This window comes from Zootermopsis nevadensis, unplaced genomic scaffold, assembly GCF_977971745.1.
Source record: "Zootermopsis nevadensis isolate Lab colony 2312 unplaced genomic scaffold, Znev_1.0 Znev_ptg000017l, whole genome shotgun sequence".
NCBI lineage: Eukaryota > Metazoa > Arthropoda > Insecta > Blattodea > Termopsidae > Zootermopsis > Zootermopsis nevadensis.
In genome coordinates this window covers 11539194-11564247 of record NW_028259149.1, presented here as the reverse complement: position 1 = coordinate 11564247, position 25054 = coordinate 11539194, and the positions used below count along the sequence as shown (strand labels likewise).

At 39.4% G+C, this 25054-nt stretch overlaps 2 protein-coding genes across 3 annotated transcripts; one reads left to right on the top strand and one right to left on the bottom strand.

Moving 5' to 3' along the window:
- Positions 1 to 1408: 1408 nt before the first annotated feature.
- On the top strand, positions 1409 to 12185 carry LOC110833965 (carbohydrate sulfotransferase 11). Its single transcript, XM_087350433.1, has 6 exons — positions 1409 to 1941; positions 3798 to 3989; positions 8859 to 9007; positions 9321 to 9492; positions 9995 to 10266; positions 10843 to 12185. Exons 2-6 carry the CDS (start codon positions 3798 to 3800, stop codon positions 11177 to 11179), a joined length of 1122 nt encoding a protein of 373 aa, XP_087206559.1. The 5' UTR covers positions 1409 to 1941; the 3' UTR covers positions 11180 to 12185.
- On the bottom strand, positions 2007 to 24812 carry senju (UDP-galactose transporter senju). 2 transcript variants are annotated; one of them, XR_002544434.2, is made up of 7 exons: positions 24428 to 24812; positions 23855 to 23972; positions 23482 to 23528; positions 22367 to 22506; positions 20777 to 20962; positions 2514 to 2635; positions 2007 to 2301 (listed from the first exon to the last, which is right to left on the bottom strand). XR_002544434.2 is itself a non-coding variant. In XM_022072615.2 (6 exons), exons 1-6 carry the CDS (start codon positions 24615 to 24617, stop codon positions 18407 to 18409), a joined length of 1164 nt encoding a protein of 387 aa, XP_021928307.1. In that variant the 5' UTR covers positions 24618 to 24812; the 3' UTR covers positions 12687 to 18406. The 2 variants fall into 2 exon arrangements, 1 of the variants encoding a protein (XP_021928307.1); XM_022072615.2 differs by lacking the exons at positions 2007 to 2301; positions 2514 to 2635 and adding an exon at positions 12687 to 18889.
- Positions 24813 to 25054: the final 242 nt, after the last annotated feature.

Here is a 25054-nt window from a genome sequence, read left to right as displayed (position 1 = left end):
AGCACGCCCAGACTTAATGACGTCACACACTGACTACGCAGCTCACTCGCAAAGAAGTCCTTGGATGAACACCTTCGTCTCGTTTGCAATTTAAATTTCAGCTGCAATGTTCGCACTGAAAACAAACTGATTAAGGTTCTCTGATACATTTCCCGACTGCCAATTCCAACAGCCTCGCGGTCTTAAACCGTTCATGGTTTCGTAACCCGATTTTGGTCTAATTTTTCTGTATTCCGATACGAAGATTAACATTTTTGAAGTCTTAATTCTACATTTAACGGTTCTTTGTGAGCCGAAATTCGAATTAGGAAGCTCCCGCGTGCTAACCACCATACACTGATTAACAAATTTAATTAATGAAAATGATGAAAATTCAAAAGTCCACAGTATAAGATCCAGCCTAAAAACGTCAAAATACATAAATGGTCAAAGAAAGACCCAAATAATTGATAATCAGCTAATATGTTCCATTAAAACCCAGTCCTTCTTGATTTTCTTAATCCTTTACAACGGTCTAGGCTTATTCTAAAGCGAAGATGAAACAACTGATGATAAAGCATCTCCTTTCAAACAGCTCTAAATCACTTTACAGGTTTAATCTAAACACACTTCTTTCATGGGCGTATAAAATTTAATGATAATGTTGAATAACATTTTACCCCTGATTCACAGGTTTCCTCTAAGTCTATACATTTCCGAAAAACTGTCTGACTGTTCCCCGTTTATTTGTCCGGTATCTGATGATTTTATCATGTCTCATCAGTACAGTGGACGCAAAATAACTCCGATCTTGGGCTGTCACATTAAGAGGGGAAGCGAAGATGAAGGGGTCAAGGGGGGGCAAGAAAACTGAAAACAATTTTTATTTTCAGTTTGCACACACTCGATGGCATTTTGACACACCGACTTTCAAACTACTGTAACGAAGATATAAAACACTAACAGGCACACGTTACTTCCACACATTCCGTAATTTTAAAGGAAGGGCTGGCTTATCTCTCCGTGTTTGCTATCGTTTCGCTCTGTTCCCATTCCTCCACGTGTGTACGCTCATCCAGGATCGAAGTTATCTTGCGTCCACTGTAGTTGATATTACGTCGGAGTCCACGCTGAAGCCCCACAATACTTCGGTTCCAACCAAATACGTACGGGATTGACGAGAAAAAGTAAGACAACATATTGTAAAATGCTAATAACAGATATATTAAAAGGCTCCGGAATGTAATCTGCTCTTAATTTTACATTGCAAATTTCGTCAATTGCATTTTGAAACAGAATAACAACATAAAAGTGAAAAACCAAGACGCAATGTTACGTAATCAACAAAGTACTTGCTTGTGATACAGTCCACCGCAAAGTTAACTTGTCTGCTAATTTGCACCTATTCTATAGTAGTTCAAACAAAGTCAGTTACCTTCGTTCACACTCAAGGTCGAACAAGAACATGTGTGACAGAGAGCAGAGAAGTGGAATAGAGAGACGAATGAACAGTACAACGGGAGATAACGTAGCCCAAGAAACGGAACAGCGAAACCTACTCAACACGCATACGTTGTGAGGCCGTAAGCGAGGATGGTTTTAAAAGGACAGTCTTACAGTCAAGTTGCCACGAATCAAAATCCTGTGTTGTTTGAAACTGACTAGAGACCAAAGTGATTTCAAGAGGACAACGGTGAAGCTATACTTCAAATCCGCAATTCCGTCGTCGTCGTCTCTTGTTTGATTTAGTACTGAGTAGGCGACGTGTTGTGTTCACACATGTGGAAACAATGTATGAGTGCTGTTTGCTACATGAGAAATGTTGTGTTGCATTTTTTGAAGAAAAGTACCATCTCCCATTTCGGACGACGATCTGTGGACGAACAGGGAAACGTGTTGAAACTCATCTCAGAATTTTAACAAGTTTCAACATCGACACTTCATGACGCGGATTAATATCAAGTATGTATTTAACTGGCACATTATTTGAAACTTTTAAGGACCAGAGGTTAAAATATCGACGGAAATTATGTGCTGTTTCTAATATCTGTCTATTAATTCACATGCACACATTTTAATTTGTGGAAGTCAACAATACTAATAAGATCATGGCATCACACTCGTGTTCCCTAGAGACACCAAATATCTACGTAGGCTTATACGTTCTATGATTCTAAGAACAGCAGAGATTTGAGCTTTTCACAGTAATGAAGCTGGATTGTGGTCTTCCGGGTTATGACGCCGTAGGTGGTAACAGCGTGTTGGTAAAACGTTTCGCCTCAAGATGGATGCAATATGTTACCCCTAAACGTCGGCAACCACCTGTAAGGATACACGGCGTCATAATTTAGAAGACAACACTCCTTTGAGAATAAATGTTTTGTTCCGACACAAAAGCTTCTACTGATTGACTACATTTATGAAATGACTATGAATCAATTATTATTTCCGCTTTCTGCGATATCTCCAAAATTTTCTGTGACAATTTTCATACACATCAAAATCTAGTTCACACGTTTCCATATGAGACTCACCGGTATTGTTGATATGGTAATCATGGTGACCTGCACTATACCAGTCGTCATGATGGCTTCAAGGTACGTTCATTCGAACTTGCGAACTGACCACTTCACTGTGCCTGTTCCTTGAGTCCAATCTGCAATAGGAATAAAAGCATAAGTCACCTACCAGATGACAGAAATGTCTCCCACTATGAATATTGATTGACCGGGTCACTGACCCTTCCGACACAGTACAGGAACACGTAAACTACTCAGATTACAGTTATAAGAATATATATCATATAGTAAAACAATAGAGACAGTTATTTACAGCTATTGACAACAAAAACCCGGTGTTTGGACAGTTAAATCACTCCAAAATTGATTAAGGGGCGGGACTTTCCTCTATGCATTCACCCCCTCCCCCAATCACTACCAGAAATATTAAAACTGTCGTGTTCACGGGATACTGACCCTTATGCTTCAAAGCAAATCCATGAGTGATTCTAATGCAGAGATAGTCAAAGTATGACAAGCGAAAAATAAACAAATACCAAACACACTTCGAAAATAAATCCACAGCCACTCCTCAGTTTTGCCATTTCCGTGCGACAGCAGCAACGCCATTAGTCAGATTGATCTGTACTTAACTTGCTTTATTTTAAAGTTCTGCTTCAGATCGGGTCTGAGTGTACTCTTATGAATGGTATAACTTTGAGCCCATGGGTAGGTTTTCATTTGTATGAGACTGTACGAACAATGCCGTGAATGAATATCAATAACTTTAATCCGTTTGAGCCTAAACATATCCACAAGTATCTAACTATTAGCCTCAGACCCAGATGCATTGTACGCCTATGACTTATGAAGTTGTTTGTTTGTTTGTTTTTTATTTCGTCTTCTGTCTGACGACAGGTCCGTATGAACAGGATCCTTCCATCCTTTTCTCGGACTGGGACCTGTTCATATACGTTCTTGGCACATGATCCAGAAGTGGTTTGCCATTGCCTTCTTCTGTGTGTGAATGGAGTAATTGTTGGGATGCCACGGATAAACCGGGGAAGCCCCCGGAGGAAAACTCCGTGTTGCCTAGACCACGGCCTTGCCCAACACAAGTTATAAATTCGGGCACCGCCGGGAATCGAACCCGAGACCCCAGGATTACAAGGCCACCGTGGCTTACTTATGCAGTATTTACGCAGAAATCAATGATTTCGAGAAAATCACAAACACAGAGTGCGCACGTACTGAAGAATTAATCTCTTCACAACAGTGGCCTGACATTCGAGATTTTGAGTTAATTCCATTTTCTTTCAGATGCCCAAAATGCGAATACGTCTAGGCCGAGTCCATAGTTCGTACATCATTGGAATTGGAACACTGGTGCTTCTAATCTTCTACCTCAGCTCCAATGATCGTGACTCCCGTGGGAATGTCGACAGGCAGGATAAAGAGCGCGAAGAGCTGAAAGATTCTGTCGATAGTAAATCCGACTTCAGTACTTATATTGTAAGTACTTGGATGATCATCTAAATTGAGGACGAGAATCAACACAATCAGGACATCAGGAAAATTAACTCAAATTCTTACGTGGATGACCTAGGGCTAGGGTATCCACTAAACGATTTCAGGGTGTGCTGAGCGTCACCTAAACTTCCCTATACATTCACTTAAACTTTTTACAATTTTCCCACAATTATTTCTACAATTAATATACGTAGATATTCATTTGGGTCTAACACAAAGTTTTGCTGAACGTTTATAATTTCGTTCTAAGAATATTCATAGGACTCAAAAACCGCTGAGGCGAGTGAACACACTGGAGTTCCACTCTGTTCAGCTCCGAGTGTTTCTGGTACCCACGATTTGTCGTCGGCTGCGTTTTGAATCCCTTAAACTTGCCTTTGGGGGAATATGTAAAGAAAACCTGAACACAGCCAGACATTTTGAAAACTCGGCTCCATTGCTCACTTACATGGCTGTATATACTGAATACTGCCATTATCATCAGTATCTTCAGCGCAATACTTGCATACAGGATTTTATACTCAGCTCTCACTAACTCTTATTACGAACTCACAGTTCGTCTTGTACATATTTCAGCAAACTTTAAGTAAAGAGGATTACACGATTAATCAGCGATAGTTGCCAGTTAAAAGTGGTCGGGCGGGCTAAGTACCTCACGTTTTTCGATAACTTAAAACACGCATGTTCGAATGTTGCTCAGGTCAATGACGTGTGTGTGTCCACCTTTCTCTGTGTTCGTGTGGGTAGTGGCCATGTGATGGGAGAATCCCTCATGCAAGGGTCGTACCAAATGTATAGGCTTAAAGGGTTTACAGTTCGAAAATCAATTCTGAATTCGAATAGGCCAGGAGGCCTAATGCGAAACAGTTGATCAGGCCTAAAATTACGATACGCGATTAATGCCAGAGAAATTATAAAATGATAATCAAAGAAGTGACGTTGTTCCAAAAGGAGAGGTCGCTGTCTTTCCAAACAAAAGAAAAGGCAGTGCCGAAATAAGCCTTGCTCGTTTCTATACCAGTCCTTCCTTCTTCAGGGTTTTTATGTTGAATAATCTCTGTATTTAATACACCACGATTAAATAACCCAAAAATTCTTAAAATGAAAACAATAAAATGTGCCGTGCGGTCAGTGGACTCTTTGTATTTTCCCGACCCTTGACACCTCTGCGGAGAACAGGTTTACAGACTTCAAACACTGCGGTTAATATAATTCATGTGGCATGCAGCACGTCACACTGAAGAACATTCGAAGCAGGTTCCAAAAGAACGTCTGCAGGCATTTCAGTTATCGATCCGTTCGGAGCAGAATTTCAACAATCACGATTCTGAAGACCTCTGAAACGTTGGTTAACATCTACCAGTCTACACGGCGCAACAACCCAGAAGACAGAAATCTTCGTACTCACCGCTGTGTCGCCCTGATGACAGAGGCAGTATGACCTCTGAAACGTTGGTAAACATCGACCATACTACACGGCGCAACAACCCAGAAGACAGAAATCTTCATACTAAGAATCGCCCTGATGACGGATGCAGTATGACTTCGGAAACGTTGGTAAACATCTACCAGACTACACAGCGCAACAACCCAGAAGACAGAAATCTTCATGCTAAGGATCGCCCTGATGACGGAGGCAGTATGACCTCTGAAACGTTGGTAAACACCGACCAGACTACACGGCGCAACAACCCAGAAGACAGAAGTCTTCATACTAAGAATCGCCCTGATGACGGAGGCAGTATGACCTCAGAAACGTTGGTAAACATCGACCAGACTACACAGCCCAACAACCCAGAAGACAAAAATCTTCATACTCTTCGCCCTGATGACGGAGGCAGTATGACCTCTGAAACGTTGGTAAACATCGACCAGACTACACACCGCAACAACCCAGAAAACAGAAATCTTCATACTAAGAATCGCCCTGATGACGGAGGCAGTATGACCTCAGAAACGTTGGTAAACATCGACCAGACTACACAGCCCAACAACCCAGAAGACAGAAATCTTCATCGCCCTGATGACGGAGGCAGTATGACCTCTGAAACGTTAGTAAACATCGACCAGACTACACAACGCAACAACCCAGAAGACAGAAATCTTCATACTCTGATGACGGAGGCAGTATGACCTCTGAAACGTTGGTAAACATCGACCAGACTACACAGCGCAACAACCCAGAAGACAGAAATCTTCATACTAAGAATCGCCCTGATGACGGAGGCAGTATGACCTCAGAAACGTTGGTAAACATCGACCAGACTACACGGCGCAACAACCCAGAAGACAGAAATCTTCATACTAAGAATCGCCCTGATGACGGAGGCAGTATGACCTCAGAAACGTTGGTAAACATCGACCAGACTACACAGCGCAACAACCCAGAAGACAGAAATCTTCATACTAAGAATCGCCCTGATGACGGAGGCAGTATGACCTCGGAAACGTTGGTAAACATCGACCAGACTACACAGCCAAACAACCCAGAAGACAGAAATCTTCATACTCATCGCCCTGATGACGGAGGCAGTATGACCTCTGAAACGTTAGTAAACATCGACCAGACTACACAACGCAACAACCCAGAAGACAGAAATCTTCATACTCTGATGACGGAGGCAGTATTACCTCTGAAATGTTGGTAAACATCGACCAGACTACACAGCGCAACAACCCAGAAGACAGAAATCTTCATACTAAGAATCGCCCTGATGACGGAGGCAGTATGACCTCTGAAACTTTGGTAAACATCGACCAGACTACACAGCGCAACAACCCAGAAGACAGATATCTTCATACTAAGAATCGCCCTGATGACGGAGGCAGTATGACCTCAGAAACGTTGGTAAACATCGACCAGACTACACAGCCCAACAACCCAGAAGACAGAAATCTTCATACTCATCGCCCTGATGACGGAGGCAGTATGACCTCTGAAACGTTAGTAAACATCGACCAGACTACACAACGCAACAACCCAGAAGACAGAAATCTTCATACTCTGATGACGGAGGCAGTATGACCTCTGAAACGTTGGTAAACATCGACCAGACTACACAGCGCAACAACCCAGAAGACAGAAATCTTCATACTAAGAATCGCCCTGATGACGGAGGCAGTATGACCTCTGAAACGTTGGTAAACATCGACCAGACTACACAGCGCAACAACCCAGAAGACAGAAATCTTCATACTATGAATCGCCCTGATGACGGAGGCAGTATGACCTCTGAAACGTTGGTAAACATCGACCAGACTACACGGCGCAACAACCCAGAAGACAGAAATCTTCATATTCTGATGACGGAGGCAGTATGACCTCTGAAACGTTGGTTAACATCTACCAGACTACACAGCGCAACAACCCAGAAGACAGAAATCTTCATACTAAGAATCGCCCTGATGACGGAGGCAGTATGACCTCTGAAACGTTGGTTAACATCGATCAGACTACACAGCGCAACAACCCAGAAGACAGAAATCTTCATACTAAGAATCGCCCTGATGACGGAGGCTGTATGACCTCTGAAACGTTGGTTAATATCGACCAGACTACACAGCGCAACAACCCAGAAGACAGAAATCTTCAGAATCGTGATTGTTAAAACCTCAAATAATACAATCACGATTTTCGTTTCGGTCTGAGACAACGTTTGTTCATTATTCATATATTATGCTGGACATTGACCATTGTCTAAAATATACTTCATGTACGTTTCAGCACTTTGCTGTTCTCCCGCATTCAGGTTATTGATTGTCGTACTTTTAATGGAAACAACTAGGATGAAATCCGGGACCTTTTCAATACTACGCTACTGCCTAAACACTATACCGCAGGGGCAGCCAAAAAGTGGTTGATGTTACGACTTTACTAACATCATTCATGCTAACTGGCAACTTCCTCTGTTGAAGAGAAGACATCAGAAAGGCCATCCAGCAATGTCAAGGTTCTTTTATGGCCACTGTTATTTTACCATGGGCCTTTATAAACTCTGAATTGATTTTCTAAGACGAAAATATCAAATGTGTTCTGTAGAAATGTATGCACCGTACAGACAATAGACTGCAGCCAGGGTCAGACTATTTGCTGATAAACTGCATAAATAAACAGACACAAAACACAATCATTGAAGTAGGATTTGATGTTTTCACGGCGGTGAGTCTGAAGATGGCGGCCTTCGGTGTTCTTACGCCGTGCAGTCTGGTAGATTTCCACCACTTCAGAGGTCCTTGCTGTTTCCATCATAAAGGCGATTCATCGCCCTGATGATGGAAACAGGAAGGACATCTTTACCCTAGCACTGGTGACATGTGCATAACAAAATAATAAAACAAAATAAGGAAATAAAGACTGAAGAGGGCGTTGGAATTTTAACAAGGATTATGGGCGAGCCAGTCACTGAACCAGTTAATTTTGTTAATGAATTAGTACGTGAGTAAGTTAAGAGTCCACGAATTAACTTTTCAGTAAGACTGTCAGTGAGCTAGGTTCTTTTGGGTTAGTTAAAAATTTATGTCAGTGCTTCAATAAGTCAACCGAGTCAATTACTTAACTGGTTACTCTTTGAATTAGTCACAAAGTTGACTGTTTAATGACCGAGCTATGTGATTGAGGTTCTGTGTTTTGTCAATGAAAGAGAGTGGTAGTTATTTCTGTCAGATGATCAGTCAGCTTCTTAGTGAATTAATTATGTCAGTCAGTCACAGACAAATGATAACTGTCAGTCAGGCAGTCAGTCAGAAGTAACTCGGTTTAAATAAATAAAGCATTAGTTTCTTACAACGGAAACCCAAGATACATACCGGAAGAGCAAACTGAAAACATTTGGATGTCGCTGTGTTCTGCAGAGAGAGGCCGAGGCAGAGAACAGCGAACGGCTGCAGAGGATTCAACAGGTGTGTCACCGCTACAACCTGGGGCTGTACAAGCATTCGGCCGGGCCACCCAAGTTCAAACACCCTCCCACCCCTCAGTACAGCGTGTTCTACATAGACAGGTAAGCGGGTGCAAGCCACGGGTTGGAAGACCGGGTTCTGTTTCTCGATAGGCGCAAGGATTTGTATCTGTCTTCTAGGACGTTGCGCCGTGTAGTCTCGAAGAAACTTACAGACGTTTCAGGTGTGCCTACTACCTCCACCATAAGGGCAATGACTCATCGCAACATCCAAGAAGATACACAATTTGTGCCTGTAAAACTTTCTCATTACAGAAGCTTCATTTCATCTGAATTCAGAGCTCTGTTTGACGAACTGAAACTCGCCTACAATTTACGGCGCACCAAGTATATAACTACTCGTAACTCTTTTCAGGGAGCACAAATTAACATGGTGTCCGATCTACAAAGCCGCCTCCTCTACGTGGTTGTACAACTTATGCTTATTGGCTGGCTATTCGGAAGAATACATCGCAGAGAACCATAAGCAGATCAACCAACTGGCGAGGGAAGCATTCCCGGAGCTCGACCACACTGAAGCTGAAGAGGTACTGGAAGGCGCATGCGTACTACTGGTTTCACATGTCAGCATTCCATACTGAAAATACAGTTTCTGGACGCAGAAATAACATAATAGCTAGCCATAACGAAGCATTCGTCACTGCTTGTCATACAGTTTCTATTTAAAGTTTTAAAAATTTACATACTAAGGATTTGGACAGAAACAGACTACCGTTTGGACATCTGTCGTGTTACAAAAGAAGCACACACAGACCACTTCTAAAACTCCACGCATTTTTAATCCCGGCATTAAATGGATTCAGTGACCATCTTCGTGGGCAAACTCTTTGCATATTTTAAGAGCCACTGGTACTCCCTGGGATCGTTTTGGACGCGGAGATAAAAAGACAAATACAACTGCTGTACCAGAAACACAAACCAGGCAGTTCAGATCGCAGTCATTACAGTTACATAAATGATTGGAGATTTTATACACAGAAAACACGGATGCTGTAATCTCTGGCTTTAGACATGCTCTTGTACTTGCAGGCGTTCCATAGCACCCTGAAGCTGATGGTGGTCCGACACCCGTTCGAACGGCTGTTGTCTGCATACCGAGACAAACTAGAGAATACGCGGATAGGCTCCGAGCAGGGGACAGCACATTTCTACCTCAAGTACGGAAGCCGCATCGTTGCGAAGTTTCGGCAAGGGGGCAATGGCACCCGCACGCAGTCGCTTCTGAAACCCGGGCAGTACTTGTGGGACCCCCAGCTGCCTGAACCCGCGGGATTCGAACCAACGTTCAAGGAGTTCGTTAGGTAAAGCAAATTCTAGATTGCATGTCATAACGACTGATTATCGCTGCTTCGTATTCGGAAAGGCGTGGCTTTAAACCTTGGCTCAAAGAACAGCAATCATAAGGTTTTCGTGGTTTAAGTCCCTCCATGCAAATGCCAAGTTAGCACTTTAAATTTGGCCACGACCACTTTGTTCCACATCCTTTCCAATTCATTATTCAGTAATGGGGAGTGGTGGAATAACTTCATGCACTCCTAAACCTTGACAATATATGCTCAGTAGTCAGTTTCATGCTCCAGTTGCTTTACCCCTGGGTAATGAGGCTTTAGTACCTACTGGATAGGCTGGGTGGATCCCTCAACTGGTCTGAATATTGTGGCAAAAAAAAAAACCCTGACCCTGTCAGAACTGACTCAGGACAGTGTTCTGTGATGCACTTTGAGACTGAATTTATTAATCGTTCACCTGTATTTCTCCCACTTTTTTAACTTATGGCTAAGCAAAACTAAATTCTCAGCATTCGATGCTCTGAGAAGTCTAGCATAGATTACTTGGCAATAAAAGCAATGTAGTCACACCTCTTGCCTTGTTTCCAGGTACCTGATTGACGTCGATGTCATTCTGTACTCAGATGACCACTGGATTCCCTTTTACTTATTTTGTACACCTTGTCTGCTTAACTATGACATAATTTCCAAAGTGGAGACGATGCTACGAGATCAGGTGTATGTGATTCGGGCTGCTGGACTTCAGGGCCTGATTCGACCCCGATGGAAGCACAAAACTTACAGTGAGGATGGCAAAGAAACATCAAGGAGATACTTCTCACAGTTATCAAAACAAGAAGTAAAGAGATTGTATGAAAAATATAAACTAGATTTTGAATTATTTGATTATAAAGTTGACGATTATTTACAATATGCTACAGCATGAGTTATACATTCTTATTGGAAATGACAATATAATGTTGGGAGAGGTAAGTAACGACCAGCTTATCCTTAGCTGTCAGCATTAGGGAAACCAGGTGTCAAGAAATCTACCAAATCAATATGGAATATAAAAATACATCAACAACAGAAAAACATTATATTCATACCAAAGAGAGCAGTGAAAGGCAGAAGAAAAATGAAGTGACTGAAGTAAATCCAGGTTAGGTTAGGATAGCATATGAAAGAAATGATGGAGTGATACTACGGAACACGTACATTATAGTAAAGACCATAACTAAGATTGGAAAAAACTCATGGAATGGAAACTAATGTTAAGGTCAGAATCTTTTATCTTTCTGTCTTTCCAAAATCTCCAAAACTCAAATGTTCCTTACTCATGTATGACTTCCTGTTATTCTCAAGTTGTATTTTAGCTCTAACGAGCAAACTGCTTATCACAATCGTGGTACTCGGTTGTGATTGCACCTATGACGTGGCACTTGACAGAACTCAAGTCATAAGACTAAGGATGGAACAAATTAATCTTCAGGAAAGAGGATTTGAATGTGCTTAATGTAAGTTCACAGCCAGAAAAACTTCTGGGAGTACAATATTAAAATTAATCATAAATAAGATCTGAGGTGTGGACTGGATTCAAGTGGCTCAGGACATGATCCAATGGAAAAGTATTTTGAACATAACAATTTATATCCAATAAAAAAATGGCAAATTTCTTAATCAACTACTATCTACTTCTCAAAGAATCTGCTCCACAGAGTTAATTAGCGCAGGTCCAGTCACTTTTTGAATTGTGATGAATCCTTGGACTACATAAATTACATAGTTACTCCCCCTATACCAGAGTATCCATCAATGGAAATGATACAGATAAGAACGAAAGTTATGTTGACCATGAATAAGACACTCCGTGCATTTCTATCACTTTATAGCACGTTACTTATTCTATTTTATAATCAACATTCCAGTTAATAAAAACTACCCACCCATAATCACAGTGTATTACATATTTTAAAACTACCATCAGCCTCCATTAATTTGTCTATGGTGAGTGATAGGGTTCGCAGTGGCCGCGTGGTTGCTGGGACCGTGGGTTTGAATCCCACTCGAGCCATGGATGTCTGTCCGCGATGTTCTGTGTTGTGTTGTGCTGTTCTGTGTACAGGTAGAGGCCTTGTGACGGGCCGATCCCTCGTCCAAGGAGTCCTACCGAATGTCTATAGATCGTGCCAACAAAAAGTTGGGACCCGCAGTGCTCAGGCACTTGAAGAACGGGTTGTTCCCAGTATGGTGAGTGATGACTATTTCTGGGGGGCTTGTTCCCAATTGTAGTAGTTTCTTTTATTCAGGCTACGTTCTAAATAAACTATGAAGAAATGTGTAAGCTGTATGAAAAAAATATCTAAAAGTAGTAGTAGTCTCAACCAAATAAACACGTACTGCTTGGTAAAGGCCTTAAAATTATACACAGATAATGTAAAAAAGAAAGTGGATAACATTTCAATACTTTGGTATCTTTATCATGCATATTTTGCACAAACAAAATTCACTACAAAAGTGAGTAACATGTGTCTCATTACATATTAACATACACTTTTAAATATATAAATTATCTAAATAATACTTTAAAAATGAAAAGCCTCATTCCAGATGTAATGCATTAAATTACAATAAAATAAATGTAATTACTGGACAGACTTAATTAATCGTACAGGAACACACTTTGAAATAAGTCTTAGGAAGAACTTAACTTTTGTTTGCTGTTCAGTGCAGAGAAAATTGTCACACATCTTGAACCATTTTTTTTTTCAGTTGGAATGCCCAAAACATAGTTTTGCATTCTCGTGCGTCTCATTTTGAACTTTAGAATACTGGGCTATTATATTAATGAAATGCTGAATACCAGTTTCATAACAATTCTTCAGAGACAAGCAGTTTTTTATATTATATGCGCAATATGGCATTTATAATAAAGTTCAGCAAACATTACACCAAAAGGTAATTATTTATACCATATTTATTTAGATTTATATGGTACTTCTGCATTAGATTGGTTCTGAATGTTCTGACAATGGATTTATTATGGCAGTCACGGTAAATGACGATGGTTTTAAGAAGCAGCATCATTGTGAAACAGATGGTGTGGCGGATGTGCCACACACTTCACACTTGTCCACTACATGGTATTGGAAGTGCAATGTGTTGAAATCTTCCGTCAGTCCCTTGTCGGTAGTCAAAATGTTGGCACGGGAGGTAACAGTGTGAGATCTCTCACCAGGAGACTTTCAGCGATTAGGGTTGTAAAGTCTTGGTTGAAAGGACATACTTACTCTGAAGAGCATTTCAGAGAATTATGTACTGTACAGCTGATGGAAGAAGTCTGTAAATCCCCGAAGACAATACTTTGAGGGCAGGATTGCGTAATCTTGAATTTTCATCAGCAGCCGATGATAATAAATCCATTATAAAAACTTTATGAACCAACTCTGTATAACTTTTTACTTCCATACAATGTCTAGAATATCTTATTCTGATCATACAATTATGTTAAAAATATAACCAATACCATTGAAGAAATTAAACAGTGCTTGAAACTGAATTTCAGCACCCTTCTCAAACTGAAAAGTACAGTCATTATCACATCTGCGTGCTCTTAAAATATGAATTTTTGGTTTAAAGTGACTGAAGGATAGGTATTTGTTTATTAGGCAGTCATTAACAGGCAATATGGTGGATGAAGGCATGGCAATGATGAACAGTAATGGAGATAAGGTCTCTTAAAATGTTAACATAATACCAAATAAAACTACATACATGTTTTACATGAACCTTTTATTGTATACGAGGAGCGATCGGAAAGTTTCAAGACTGTGTCAATAGGGGGGCGAACTGGATGTAGTACGAGCTTCTGCCGCTAGGGGGTGCGGCCTACATTCATAGTGAATCAGTGTGCCAGCCGGCGTCATCGAATTAGCATTTGTTTCTTAGTTACGGGCGTTTTGGTAGTGCATTACACCGACCCTACTGCGATTTCGGAATGGTGTGCGCATCAAATTTTGCCAGACTCGCCAAAACGGCTACGGAAACCTATGAAATGCTAAAGCAAGCATTTGGGGAGTCCGCAATGGGTCGTGCACAAACTTTTGTGTGGCATTCACGTTTTAAAAATGGCCGAACCTCTGTCGATGATGACGAGCGTTCTGGACGACCATCTTCGAGCACAACGGCCGAAAATGTTACGAAGATTCGGCAGGCCATTCACGAAGATCGACGTCGTACCATCAACGACTTGTGCGACATTGTTGGGATAGTCTATGGGACCTGTCAGCTGATTCTAAAGGAAGAACTCCACATGTGACGCATCCTGTCTGAGGACCAGAAGCAGAATCAACTTCTCGTTTGTCAGGAGCTCAAAGATCTTGCAAGAACCGACCCCAACTTCCTTTCTAAGCTCCGTGTGACTTCTTCCTCTTCCCAAAGATGAAAATTCAGCTAAAGGGAAGGAGATTTGAGACGATAGAAGAGATTCAGGCAGAATCGCAGATGGTGCTTGACAGGCTGACAAAGAAAGATTTCCAGGGATGCTTCCAGGCTTGGCAACGGCGCTGGGATCGTTGTGTTCACTCCCAGGGGAACTACTACGAGGGTGATGGATGAATTTAATACCTGAGATAAGTGTACAGGTTTTTATACGCGCAGTCTGGAAACCTTACGATCGCACCTTGTATAACTTGAACTGTCTTTCGGAATATCAGCTTTTCATTTTCTGATTTTTCAAAAACACATCCTATCGTGTAAACCAAGGATTCTCAGTCAATCCAGACTTGGGGCCGCATTCACTGCTGCATATCAACTTACAGGCCACAAAGTTATAAATGAGGACAAATTACTGACAATTCTTAGCAAACTTATTAAAAATGCTAATTTACTATTAGAAACTAATTCACATACAAAATCAGTCATTAGTGACAAATTTGGCACTTATCTTGCTTAAATGCTATTTCTAAATCAGCAATTCACCTGCATATCTCTAAGTGTTCGTTGGTAAGAAAAGTCACAGTCACTGAGTTATTGGCATTCGTTAAGCTGAACATTTGTTCATGGTGACAAGCACAGACAAATCTCATGACATTAACAGGTTCATTTTCTGACACCAGCTAACTACTTTATACCACACAGAGTGACATACGTAGGGCATTCAAAAAGTTCCCGGAATTATGGTATAGCACTGTAATGGTAGGACATATGGCAACGCTTACCTAATTACCTTCAAAGTAGGACCCTTGCACACACACACTTGCTCCATCGATCCTGCCATTGTTGGAAGCACGGCTTCGTTTGGAATCTTCCGGAGTCTGGCCGTCGCATTCGACACATCGCTGGTTGTGCAGCAATTCCTCGCCGAGAAAAGCATTCCCGTCATCACCCAACCACCATACTCTCCGGATCTCACTCCGAGTGACTTCTGGCTGTTCCCTACTCTGAAAATGGGCCACAAGGGGGCACGTTTCGCAACCATGGAGGACATCAAATCGAATGCGACGGCCAAACTCCGGAAGATTCCAAATGAAGCCTTCCGCCGGTGCTTCCAACAATGGCAGGATCGATGGAGCAAGTGTGTGTGTGCGCAAGGGTCCTACTTTGAAGGTGATTATGTAAGCGTTGCCATATGTCCTACCATTACAGTGCTATACCACAATTCTGGGAACTTTTTGACCTGCATGAAACATCAGCAGGCTACCTGTGGCCTGCAGGTTGAGAACCTGAGAACCCCCCTCCCACCCCCTGGTATAAATGGTTAAATTGTTAAATGACTGTTGCATGAACTCCTCATAACACAGAATTGACAGTGGACAGAAATTAACTGTGAAATTCAATGACTGTTACAAAGACCCGCATCGGAAGGGAGGACTGCAAAGTTACAGCACATACAGAGAGATAACCCAATACTTCCATGTACTATTGGACGGGTTCCTGCGATGCAAGTGTTTTATTCCTTTGGTTCACAAAATACAGGGTAGTATAAAAGTCAGTGCATAAAAATGCCATTGTGTACAACGTGAAAACTAAAAGGAAATAAATGTTTTCAGTTTCTATACATGCTCAGACAGACTCCTTGCCCTCTTGCTCCCTCATGGCCTCTTTTTTACCTTCCCCTGTTATTGTAATGTAGCTGAAGCTTGGAGATATTTTGTGTCCACTGTACAGACACTTCCCCAGACAGATCCAGAATACCACAAAAGACAAGAAACGAACTCAGTGACTCTAAATTTGTATGTGTAAAGTACATACAACAGCTTTTGCTTTGTTAAAGGAATACGACTATCTTAAGGAGATTCATAATTCAGTAAAGCGGCCCTGAGCAGATAAAGATAAAGCAATGATGATACTCAATGAATGATGTGTATTAAAAATTAAATTAAATCTGTGGCGTAACAGCTCCAGAGAGCCAAAGCCGACTAGCTTGACTGCTGGCCTCACGTTCACATGCCTACGCAGAGGTGAACGATCATCCAACCAGATATAGGGTGACGTGTGGTCAGCACGACGAACCCCCAGCCATTGCTAGCTTTCATGACCAGATTACGCTACTCATTGTAGCTCCCCAATTTCCTCATGATGCTGGGTTGGCACCGGTCCCATACACTGGTCAAAAGCTCATGAGAAAATTTCTTCTCCCCCGAGACCCGAACCAGAGCGCATTCCGTATCGCCGGTCCGAAGCATGATGCCTCAGACCGCGCGGCTAAGGCGCGGGACGAATGATGTGTATACATGCATAGAAATATCTGACTCACAAACACCTATGGACATGAAAGAGGCTATTACCTACAGTAATATTTGAATAATTTTGTCACAGAAATGCCAATTCACATGTAAGAACCATACATCAAGGAGCATGACATCTACACTTCATGGGCTGTTGTGAGACAGTGGATGGTGAAATGAGACATTAAATTCTAATGCAAACCTTGAGAAAACAGTCCCCTATTACACTTGTTTCTTCTCAAGAAACACCACTTCCTATAAAGGCAGCACCAGCATGAAAGTAAGTAATAAAAATAAATTCTCGTTGTTCCGTTTGATTGTTCTAATGCTCTGTTTTATTACCGACATTACAGTTACATTGCTTTGTACTATTATTCACTAAAAATGAACTATATTTCAGCTTTTCAGCTTAATTATGAGTTAAATGTGAAACTGAGGTCTGGGTAAGGAACCTATCCACCATTTTTTAATTTTGTGCTGAGCAACCAGTTACGCAATTAATGGATTGAAGTCAAGATGAAATAGTTACATGAAGTAATACATGAGAGAACAGAGAGACAAAGAAACTTTAGTAAGAAAGTTGTAAAGAATGTAAAGATAGGAAGAAGTACTAGGAATTCTTTATCTCAAAGCAGATGACAGGAACTGTCACCAGAAGAAGTTATGTTGTATATTAGTTATTATTTCAACTTATGGTATGGTACATGAACAAAGGGAGATTTAATAAGAACACAGGTCATGAAAATTAAATTCTAAATTAACAATGCAGGAAAAACTCCGAGAGACAGGATTGGAAATGATTGCTTATAAGGCAATCTAGACTTTCAAGGTTTGGAAGAAGTATATGTGAAATATAAAATATATGGTTATCAAATGACAATGGAGGAACTGGAATTCCAGAAACACTGACAATGAGGATGAGAAATAAGCAAAGGAAGACCAAGAATATGATGGAAGGTGAAGTCAGCAATGAGTAGTAAAGGAATGCTGTAAGACATAAGAGACAATAAACAGGAAGATGGAGACACAAGGAAGAGACTATCCTACAACAGCCCTCATTCTGTGTACATGTCTAAGGCAAGATGTGCACATAAAATTAAATGGTTGTAATGGTGGTACTCTGGGTTGTGATACTGTGTGCACATGTATATGGAAATAAATGTTTCTCTGAAATGTTGGTATCCACCTATAAGTCTACATGGTGTCACAACCCAGAAGACCACCATCAACACTACTGTGATAACCTCAAATCACATATAATGAAATGGTTATTCTTGCAAGAATAATTTTCAGTTAACTATAATACTTCACAATATAATTCTGTCATAAATAATTTACTAGGGCTTAAATGCAAGTCAATATTAGGCTCTAATGTTTGAGGCACTTCTGCACCAGGTTCAGCTTTGTGACACTGCGACAGAATAGAGAAACATAACTCCCTACACTTAAACTTCTTCTGTCCCTTTTTCACTTACGTATTTTTCAATTTCTGGGATATGTTTACCCTCATTAACCACTGGATTCTGAGAATATAAGAGTACAGCATATGATACGATAGAAATCGCTAAAAATGTGTTAATATAAATAGGAATTCCAAACAGAACCCAACATAAGAGGGCAGTGAACATTAATTCAAGAGCACTTGCAAATGTTTTCAAAATGGAGTTCAAGTTCTTGAGGAAGAAGCTGGTTATGATGCCAATAGCAGCGTTGTTGAACATAATGATGATAACTTTGAACTGGAATATAGATGCTAGAGAGTCTCGAGTATAAGCATCTTTCAGATTGCCTTGACAAAACAGTATTCCAGCATTGCATAAAATTGAGTCCATATACATGAAAATATTTTGGACATACATATTAACCCCTGCACCATCTCCTTTCAATAGGTACTCATTATACACTCCAGCGAAGCATGAACATAACGTCTGCAAACGAAAGTAGAGATGTAACAATTACAACTACCAAGTACAACAGGCACAAGGTGCTGAGGAAAATATTTTTACCTAAGAGGGATAAAATAAATGGGAAATTCAGGATATCATGCAATGAGGAACTGTGATTTATACTAGTAACCTACTGATGTTAGGACAGCAAAATCCAGGAGTTTATGATGGGGAAGACAAGAAATTTATACAGAATTTTGGTTAAGAAATCTGTTAAAATGTAGACAGACTGAAGACTGAGGAAGAAATGGGAAGATATCATTAGGATAGCTATTAAGAAGATTGTGAGAATGAATGGTACATGAAAATGGATGAATTGCGGTGGCAGTTTCATATTTGTGCTGATCAGCCTCCAGGTTCTAATTGTCAAGAGTGTGATACTTAAATTTAAAGGACAAATAGAAAGGAATTCCAAGTAATGTATCCCACTTCATAGACTTTTTCCAGTCTGTAAATCAGATGAGTGCATCAGAATCAATAAAATGGAATATAAAACATGCATACAAACAAAAACTGTTTACACTTTGAAGGACACTAATGCCAAATGCATTTCGACCTCAAGAGGTCATCATCAGTGGAAAAAACCAGTTAATTCATTTAATACAAATCAAAAAAATTATGGTTTTTAACAGAGTATAAAAGTTATGTAATGTTTGTATGCATACTCATATGTGATGGATTTTGCTTTCAATTCAGTGCATGTATTAGTAATTTAAAAGGAAGGACACATATAATTGAACAGTTATGTTCACCACAAACTTTTAAAATTCAAAATCTTTTAAATTAACTCAATGGAGAAGAGCCCTTCTTGAGAAGCAAACAAAACAAGACATCCATAAACATTTATGAAATCACAAGGGACATTAACAAGTTTCCTGCCCAAAGCCACAGAAATCAGTCCACACTCAGACTGCGAACAGCAGCATGTCCACAGATTTAAAAGGAGTTTCCTCAAACAGCGAACCAGACACACTGCGTATACACATTACCTAAGGTTCGCTGCTTCACTGACTTTAACCATGTGCCCTCCTGTTCCATGTCTGCTTAGGGATGTTACACTAGATCACTTGCTTGTGTTGGACTCACCATCAATCATTTCCAAAAATTCAAGATTCATTATTGTAAAATTTAATTCCCCACATGTAATGTAGAACCCAAATACAACAGTATTCCCTTCCTGGGAACTACCACATCAGTCTAATTTTTATTAAAATAAAAAAGATCAAGTCAAGTTCAAAGTATATTTTAAACAGCAGTCTCATTAAAACGTTTTTGCAGAAATGCAGAACAGTAAGTCAAAGCTCACTACAGAATTGTTATTCACCATATGTAAGATCAACTTCACCAAGATCTAGTGTCATCCTATTATGCAGTGGCAATCTCCTGCCTTAACCCTAATCCTCTCAACCGGTAAATCCCCAAGTACCAAAGACATCTTGCTGGCAACTGGTTAATGACACCCAACCACCTAGGGTGAGAATATTTTCATATTGTACCAGAAAATCTCTGTATGGCTATTGCTAGTAGTGTATTTAAATATCACTGCTTAAAAGTTAAAATGCCCTACAAAATAGACAAAAAAGCATAAACTCCTCAGTACAAAAGAAGAGGGCAAACTGAAACTGAAATCAAATGTCTGAAAGTTAATAATATCTCATACTGATTATCTGATTCTGATAAAAATAATAAATAACAAATGATAAGTATGACTGAGTTTCTTGGAACTGGAGGTTCGCATGGGCCTATTAAACCAACCCCTGATAATTATGGTGATAAGTTGCATATCAAACTGGAAGGATAAAAACAAACTACTGAGACAAAGTCCTACCCCACGCCACATTACTTCAAGTAAGATATTAAGCAACATACCTGTATAAATATAAACACCAAATTTATGCTGAGATGAAAGCCATTTTCTGACCCTGGAGTTGCTAATGTGGCTGAAATCTTGGCAGAGTCTGTGTCTGTGAAGTCAATCTGTTTGATCATACATCCTGCTGTTAGAATAATTAATGACAGCCACTGTTTGGAACTCAGTTTCTTCTTAAAAATAATCTGCAATGCATAATAGGGGTACATGACAAATTAAAAGAGTAACAGCATATACACCTGATACATGCATGGTTTCTGTACTATGTTTTGGAGAGGACTGAAAATATTGTGTGAAAAATACAATGCAAATATATTGAAAATATAAATACTTTCTTGGATGTCAGTGGTGTTCAACATTTTTTTACTCATGGACTGGTAAAAATGCAGTGGGGTACCCTATCTGCCTCACATTATACAGTGTCTATACTCTAAAAATCTAATTATTACCAGCATGTTTAAATATGAGAATGATCTCATATACAAATTTAACTTTGAAATATCCTAACAAATGTTCATGTAATATCTGTAACTTGTAATTCATCATGAAAGTTATCCCATACTTCATCATCATTTTCAGCTGGGGCTTAGACATTTTTAACAGTAAAATCACACAACTTACCTAGAAGAAGTAAATATGACATCCTTTTATTAACAGTCTCTCCTTTCACAACTGATGTTTCAAACACAGCTCTTCACTTAAATCATTTCCAAAGCTGTTTCATTTCCATACTAAAATAGCTTTCAGCCTGCTTAAAACTTTCTAAGAACCCATTTTAAATCCACACATGATGACTCATAATCATTACCTATCATCATCATCAACAACTTGTGAATCACTTGCTTTACAATGAAGTTTCTTTTTAAATTTCTAATGTAAAGAATTAAATTTCCTCATACATTTTAAGCCAGTGTCTTGCCATGACCCAGCAAAAATCCAAATCAAATGGACAATACCCACAACAACGTTTCCTGGAAGCCACAGCCAACCAACTAACTCTCTACATTTTAATTCAGCCCAAAACCACAACAGATTGATGGCAAAGGAGTCTTATCATGCATCGGAACTAATACCTGATTAGCTTCCATTCAAAAGAATGAACTACATTATACAGGCCACTTCCATAACGCCTAATTTTGAAGTATCAACCTTTCCGTTGGAAGACCTAAATAATTAAAACCTGTATCACTAGAGGGGGGCCAATTTTCTCTTCTGACAGTATAAGAAAAGAGAGATCAGCAACTAAAAAGTTATTCGAAGTTGTTTTGTCATACTCAGACTTTGGACACAAAGAATAAGCCAGCTGTATTTGTCAGCATAAAAAGCTTTCAACTAACTGTGCAAATCCCAAAAGTACTATTACACTGACACACAGACTGGGTACAACGATGCACTAACAAATGAATACCAGTTTCCACAAAACAGACATGAGTACATTCAGTTTAAATATCAAATAAAACCACAACAATAATAAAAACTTATGGGGGTGGGTACCACAGTACTAAATAAAGCACTTAGGTTTAATACTGAATGCTAATTTACAGCATGGTTCACATATATTTACAAAAAGCATCCAATAAAAAACTCACCTGAAACACAACACCTGTTACCACCACTCTGAACTGCAGAAGCAAGTAGTAGGTTGTGGGGTCAAACGCAGACAAGTTTACAAAAGCCAAGTTATTGTATAAGCAGTACAGGAAAGCAGGAACAAAATACAGCGCCATAACTGTCAACAAGAATGACAGTATCATTTAACACCATTAATCTACACTGAAAATTACTATAAATTGAAAAATCATTCCCCATGTCCAGTACGTACCTAATACTAAATGTTGTGGGAAAGAAGCATACATAATATATCTTTCTTATAAAGACACAATTAATTTTAAATTATGTCCTGTTCAGAGTAAGACATTCCACAGTTAATTTACTGATAACAAGACCCTTCAATTGTTAGAAGCATGTCTGCAAGTCCTGTTTTTGTATAATAAATTCTTCTCAGGCTACCACCCATGCAAGGACCATGGACAGGATATCCTACAACTACAATACCCTAAGGACGAAGATGGTTCTAGAAATGTTGGTGTTTTCTTCATTAAGTCACCTTACATTGCTGGTAGCATTGCTATGAGAGCCTCAGATCATGCAGCCAGTTTTTGTAATTTCATAAAACAGATGCCACAAATATTATTGACATGACACGTAGTCCAGATAAAAAATAGATACATAATTATATATATAATTCTGCTGATGAAGAAACAACTGCTGACTTGCCTATATCAGGTCTAATGAAAATAAACTGAAGATTCAACCTCATCTCAGGCACTGAAATATGTCAGACATTGTGTAGAATCCCTTTCATGCCTATAAAGCTCTGAATGTGATTACAGTGACAGGAATTGAATAAATTAACATAAGAAAACAGTTTCATGGCAACCAATTCAAGACAGTTATGTCTAAATAATCATAAAGACACAAGAAATAGAATATTATTAAGACAGTAAAACTTTGTACAAAGCAGTAGCACTGAGGTTTACAGTAAATTTCATATGATTGCTTTAATGGTACCATAACGCACTTCTTCATAAACTTGATGTCAGGAACAGGATAAAGAAAAGTTTGTGATGCTATGCTCACAACTATTAATTAATTCTGGAAGGCTGAATTTATTATTAATTTTTAAAACAAAAAATGTACTTACTACGAACGTTCAGACGCATCTCTTTAATTAAAGATGATGTAGAATGACTGTAAGAACAAAACAACAATTTCACTTTTCAAAATTCAAAACACACATGAATATCATACACAAAAGAATAAAAATATTAAATCTTAGTTTAGTAATGAAGTTTTGTAAAATATTTCTGAAGCCCCCCCTTCTCCTTACATTTTGAATTATATTTAAAAGCCACTCTTGTTATATTTTCTTGGGAAACAGAAAACCATACCTGTTTGCATAAATTGCACAAAGGTGGCAGAAGAGTTATTTACTAATTGTCAAATTTCAAAAGCATTCATACAAAACACATTTGTTTGTTACTCTAGACAAAATGTGAACAATTGTGCATACTTACTCTTTACAGTACAGAACTACAGAGATAAGCAACTTGACAACTTCTGTTAACAGAACTACAATCACTGTGTTGTAACTGTAGGCACTGTTTGAACTCTGTGATGCTGTCACAAATATACCTGTAACAGTCCCAAACATCACAGCAATTACAATTCACACAAATACATCAGCTTCATCCAATTCCTGATTTCATACAGATCAATTTCCTACTCAAAGAGGAAACATTCAACATAGCTCATTTTTGAAACAAAAAAGTGCCTGATGTAAAAAAGCAATCATTATTCAACAAGAAAATGTGTTATGTCACACAGGACATCTCATATTGGAGACAACCACAGACAATCTCTGGGAAATATTTTCCCACTCACTGCAGTGTACACTGGGCCACTCCACTTGCTTAAGGGCTTGAAAAATCACAGGACAGGCCAGCACTATGAGGCTGAGAAGACAATACAAACAAATAAGTGATAATGGTGTAAGTTTTGGAATGAGTAAATAAATGCACCACGAAAAATTCGGAAGAATGCGATTATATACTAATTATGACTACTATTAACTGCTACTGTACACTAACCTTGATTTATGAAAAGAACCATGTATGAAACAAAAATAATAGCACTCAACTTTGTTGGAAATAATTCCGACCAGTTTATATTCTGAAACATTATTAATGACAATTTATTTGCGCGATATGATCCTAAAGAAAATAATTGTTGAAAACGCCCAATTTTGCGGTGAACTTCTACAGCGATAAACATAAACATATAACAGCATGCTGAAGCCACAAGACGCTGTAGTACAGAATATTCATGTAATAATTATTCTTCATGTTAAGAATCATGCAATCACACAAACTTCAAATATAAAACCTCAAGTCTTCGGCACAACACTATTCACAGAATTCACACGTAAACCTCCATCGCAAACTTCAATCGCTTTGAACGCTGGTCCCAGCATAGCCAACAGTTACGTTTCCCTAACAATAGCCTGAAATTTCTCACTTGGTACAGAAGTACAGTAAAACAGCGATATGGTTAAGTATTCGCTCTTTGCGCAAAGGTTCGTCAAATACAAAAATGGAGAGAAGTGAAAGAAGACGTTATCAAGTATTTGAAGTACTAACTCTAACAACTCCAACAAGGTAAACTGATACTCGTTCGATACATTACGATTACGAAAACTATTATGAAAACTGACTTTA

What these genes read in the sequence shown, in the direction of transcription:
- senju (XM_022072615.2), bottom strand. Translation starts at nt 24,617, where the DNA reads ATGTTTATGTTTATCGCTGTAGAAGTTCACCGCAAAATTGGGCGTTTT. An exon ending in GATGCGTCTGAACGTTCGTA is followed by an intron (nt 22,507 to 23,481) that starts GTAAGTACATTT and finishes TCTTGTTGACAG; the next exon opens with TTATGGCGCTGTATTTTGTT. An exon ending in TAACAGGTGTTGTGTTTCAG is followed by an intron (nt 20,963 to 22,366) that starts GTGAGTTTTTTA and finishes TATGCATTGCAG; the next exon opens with ATTATTTTTAAGAAGAAACT.
- LOC110833965 (XM_087350433.1), top strand. Translation starts at nt 3,798, where the DNA reads ATGCCCAAAATGCGAATACGTCTAGGCCGAGTCCATAGTTCGTACATC. An exon ending in CCGACTTCAGTACTTATATT is followed by an intron (nt 3,990 to 8,858) that starts GTAAGTACTTGG and finishes TGTGTTCTGCAG; the next exon opens with AGAGAGGCCGAGGCAGAGAA. An exon ending in ACCACACTGAAGCTGAAGAG is followed by an intron (nt 9,493 to 9,994) that starts GTACTGGAAGGC and finishes TTGTACTTGCAG; the next exon opens with GCGTTCCATAGCACCCTGAA.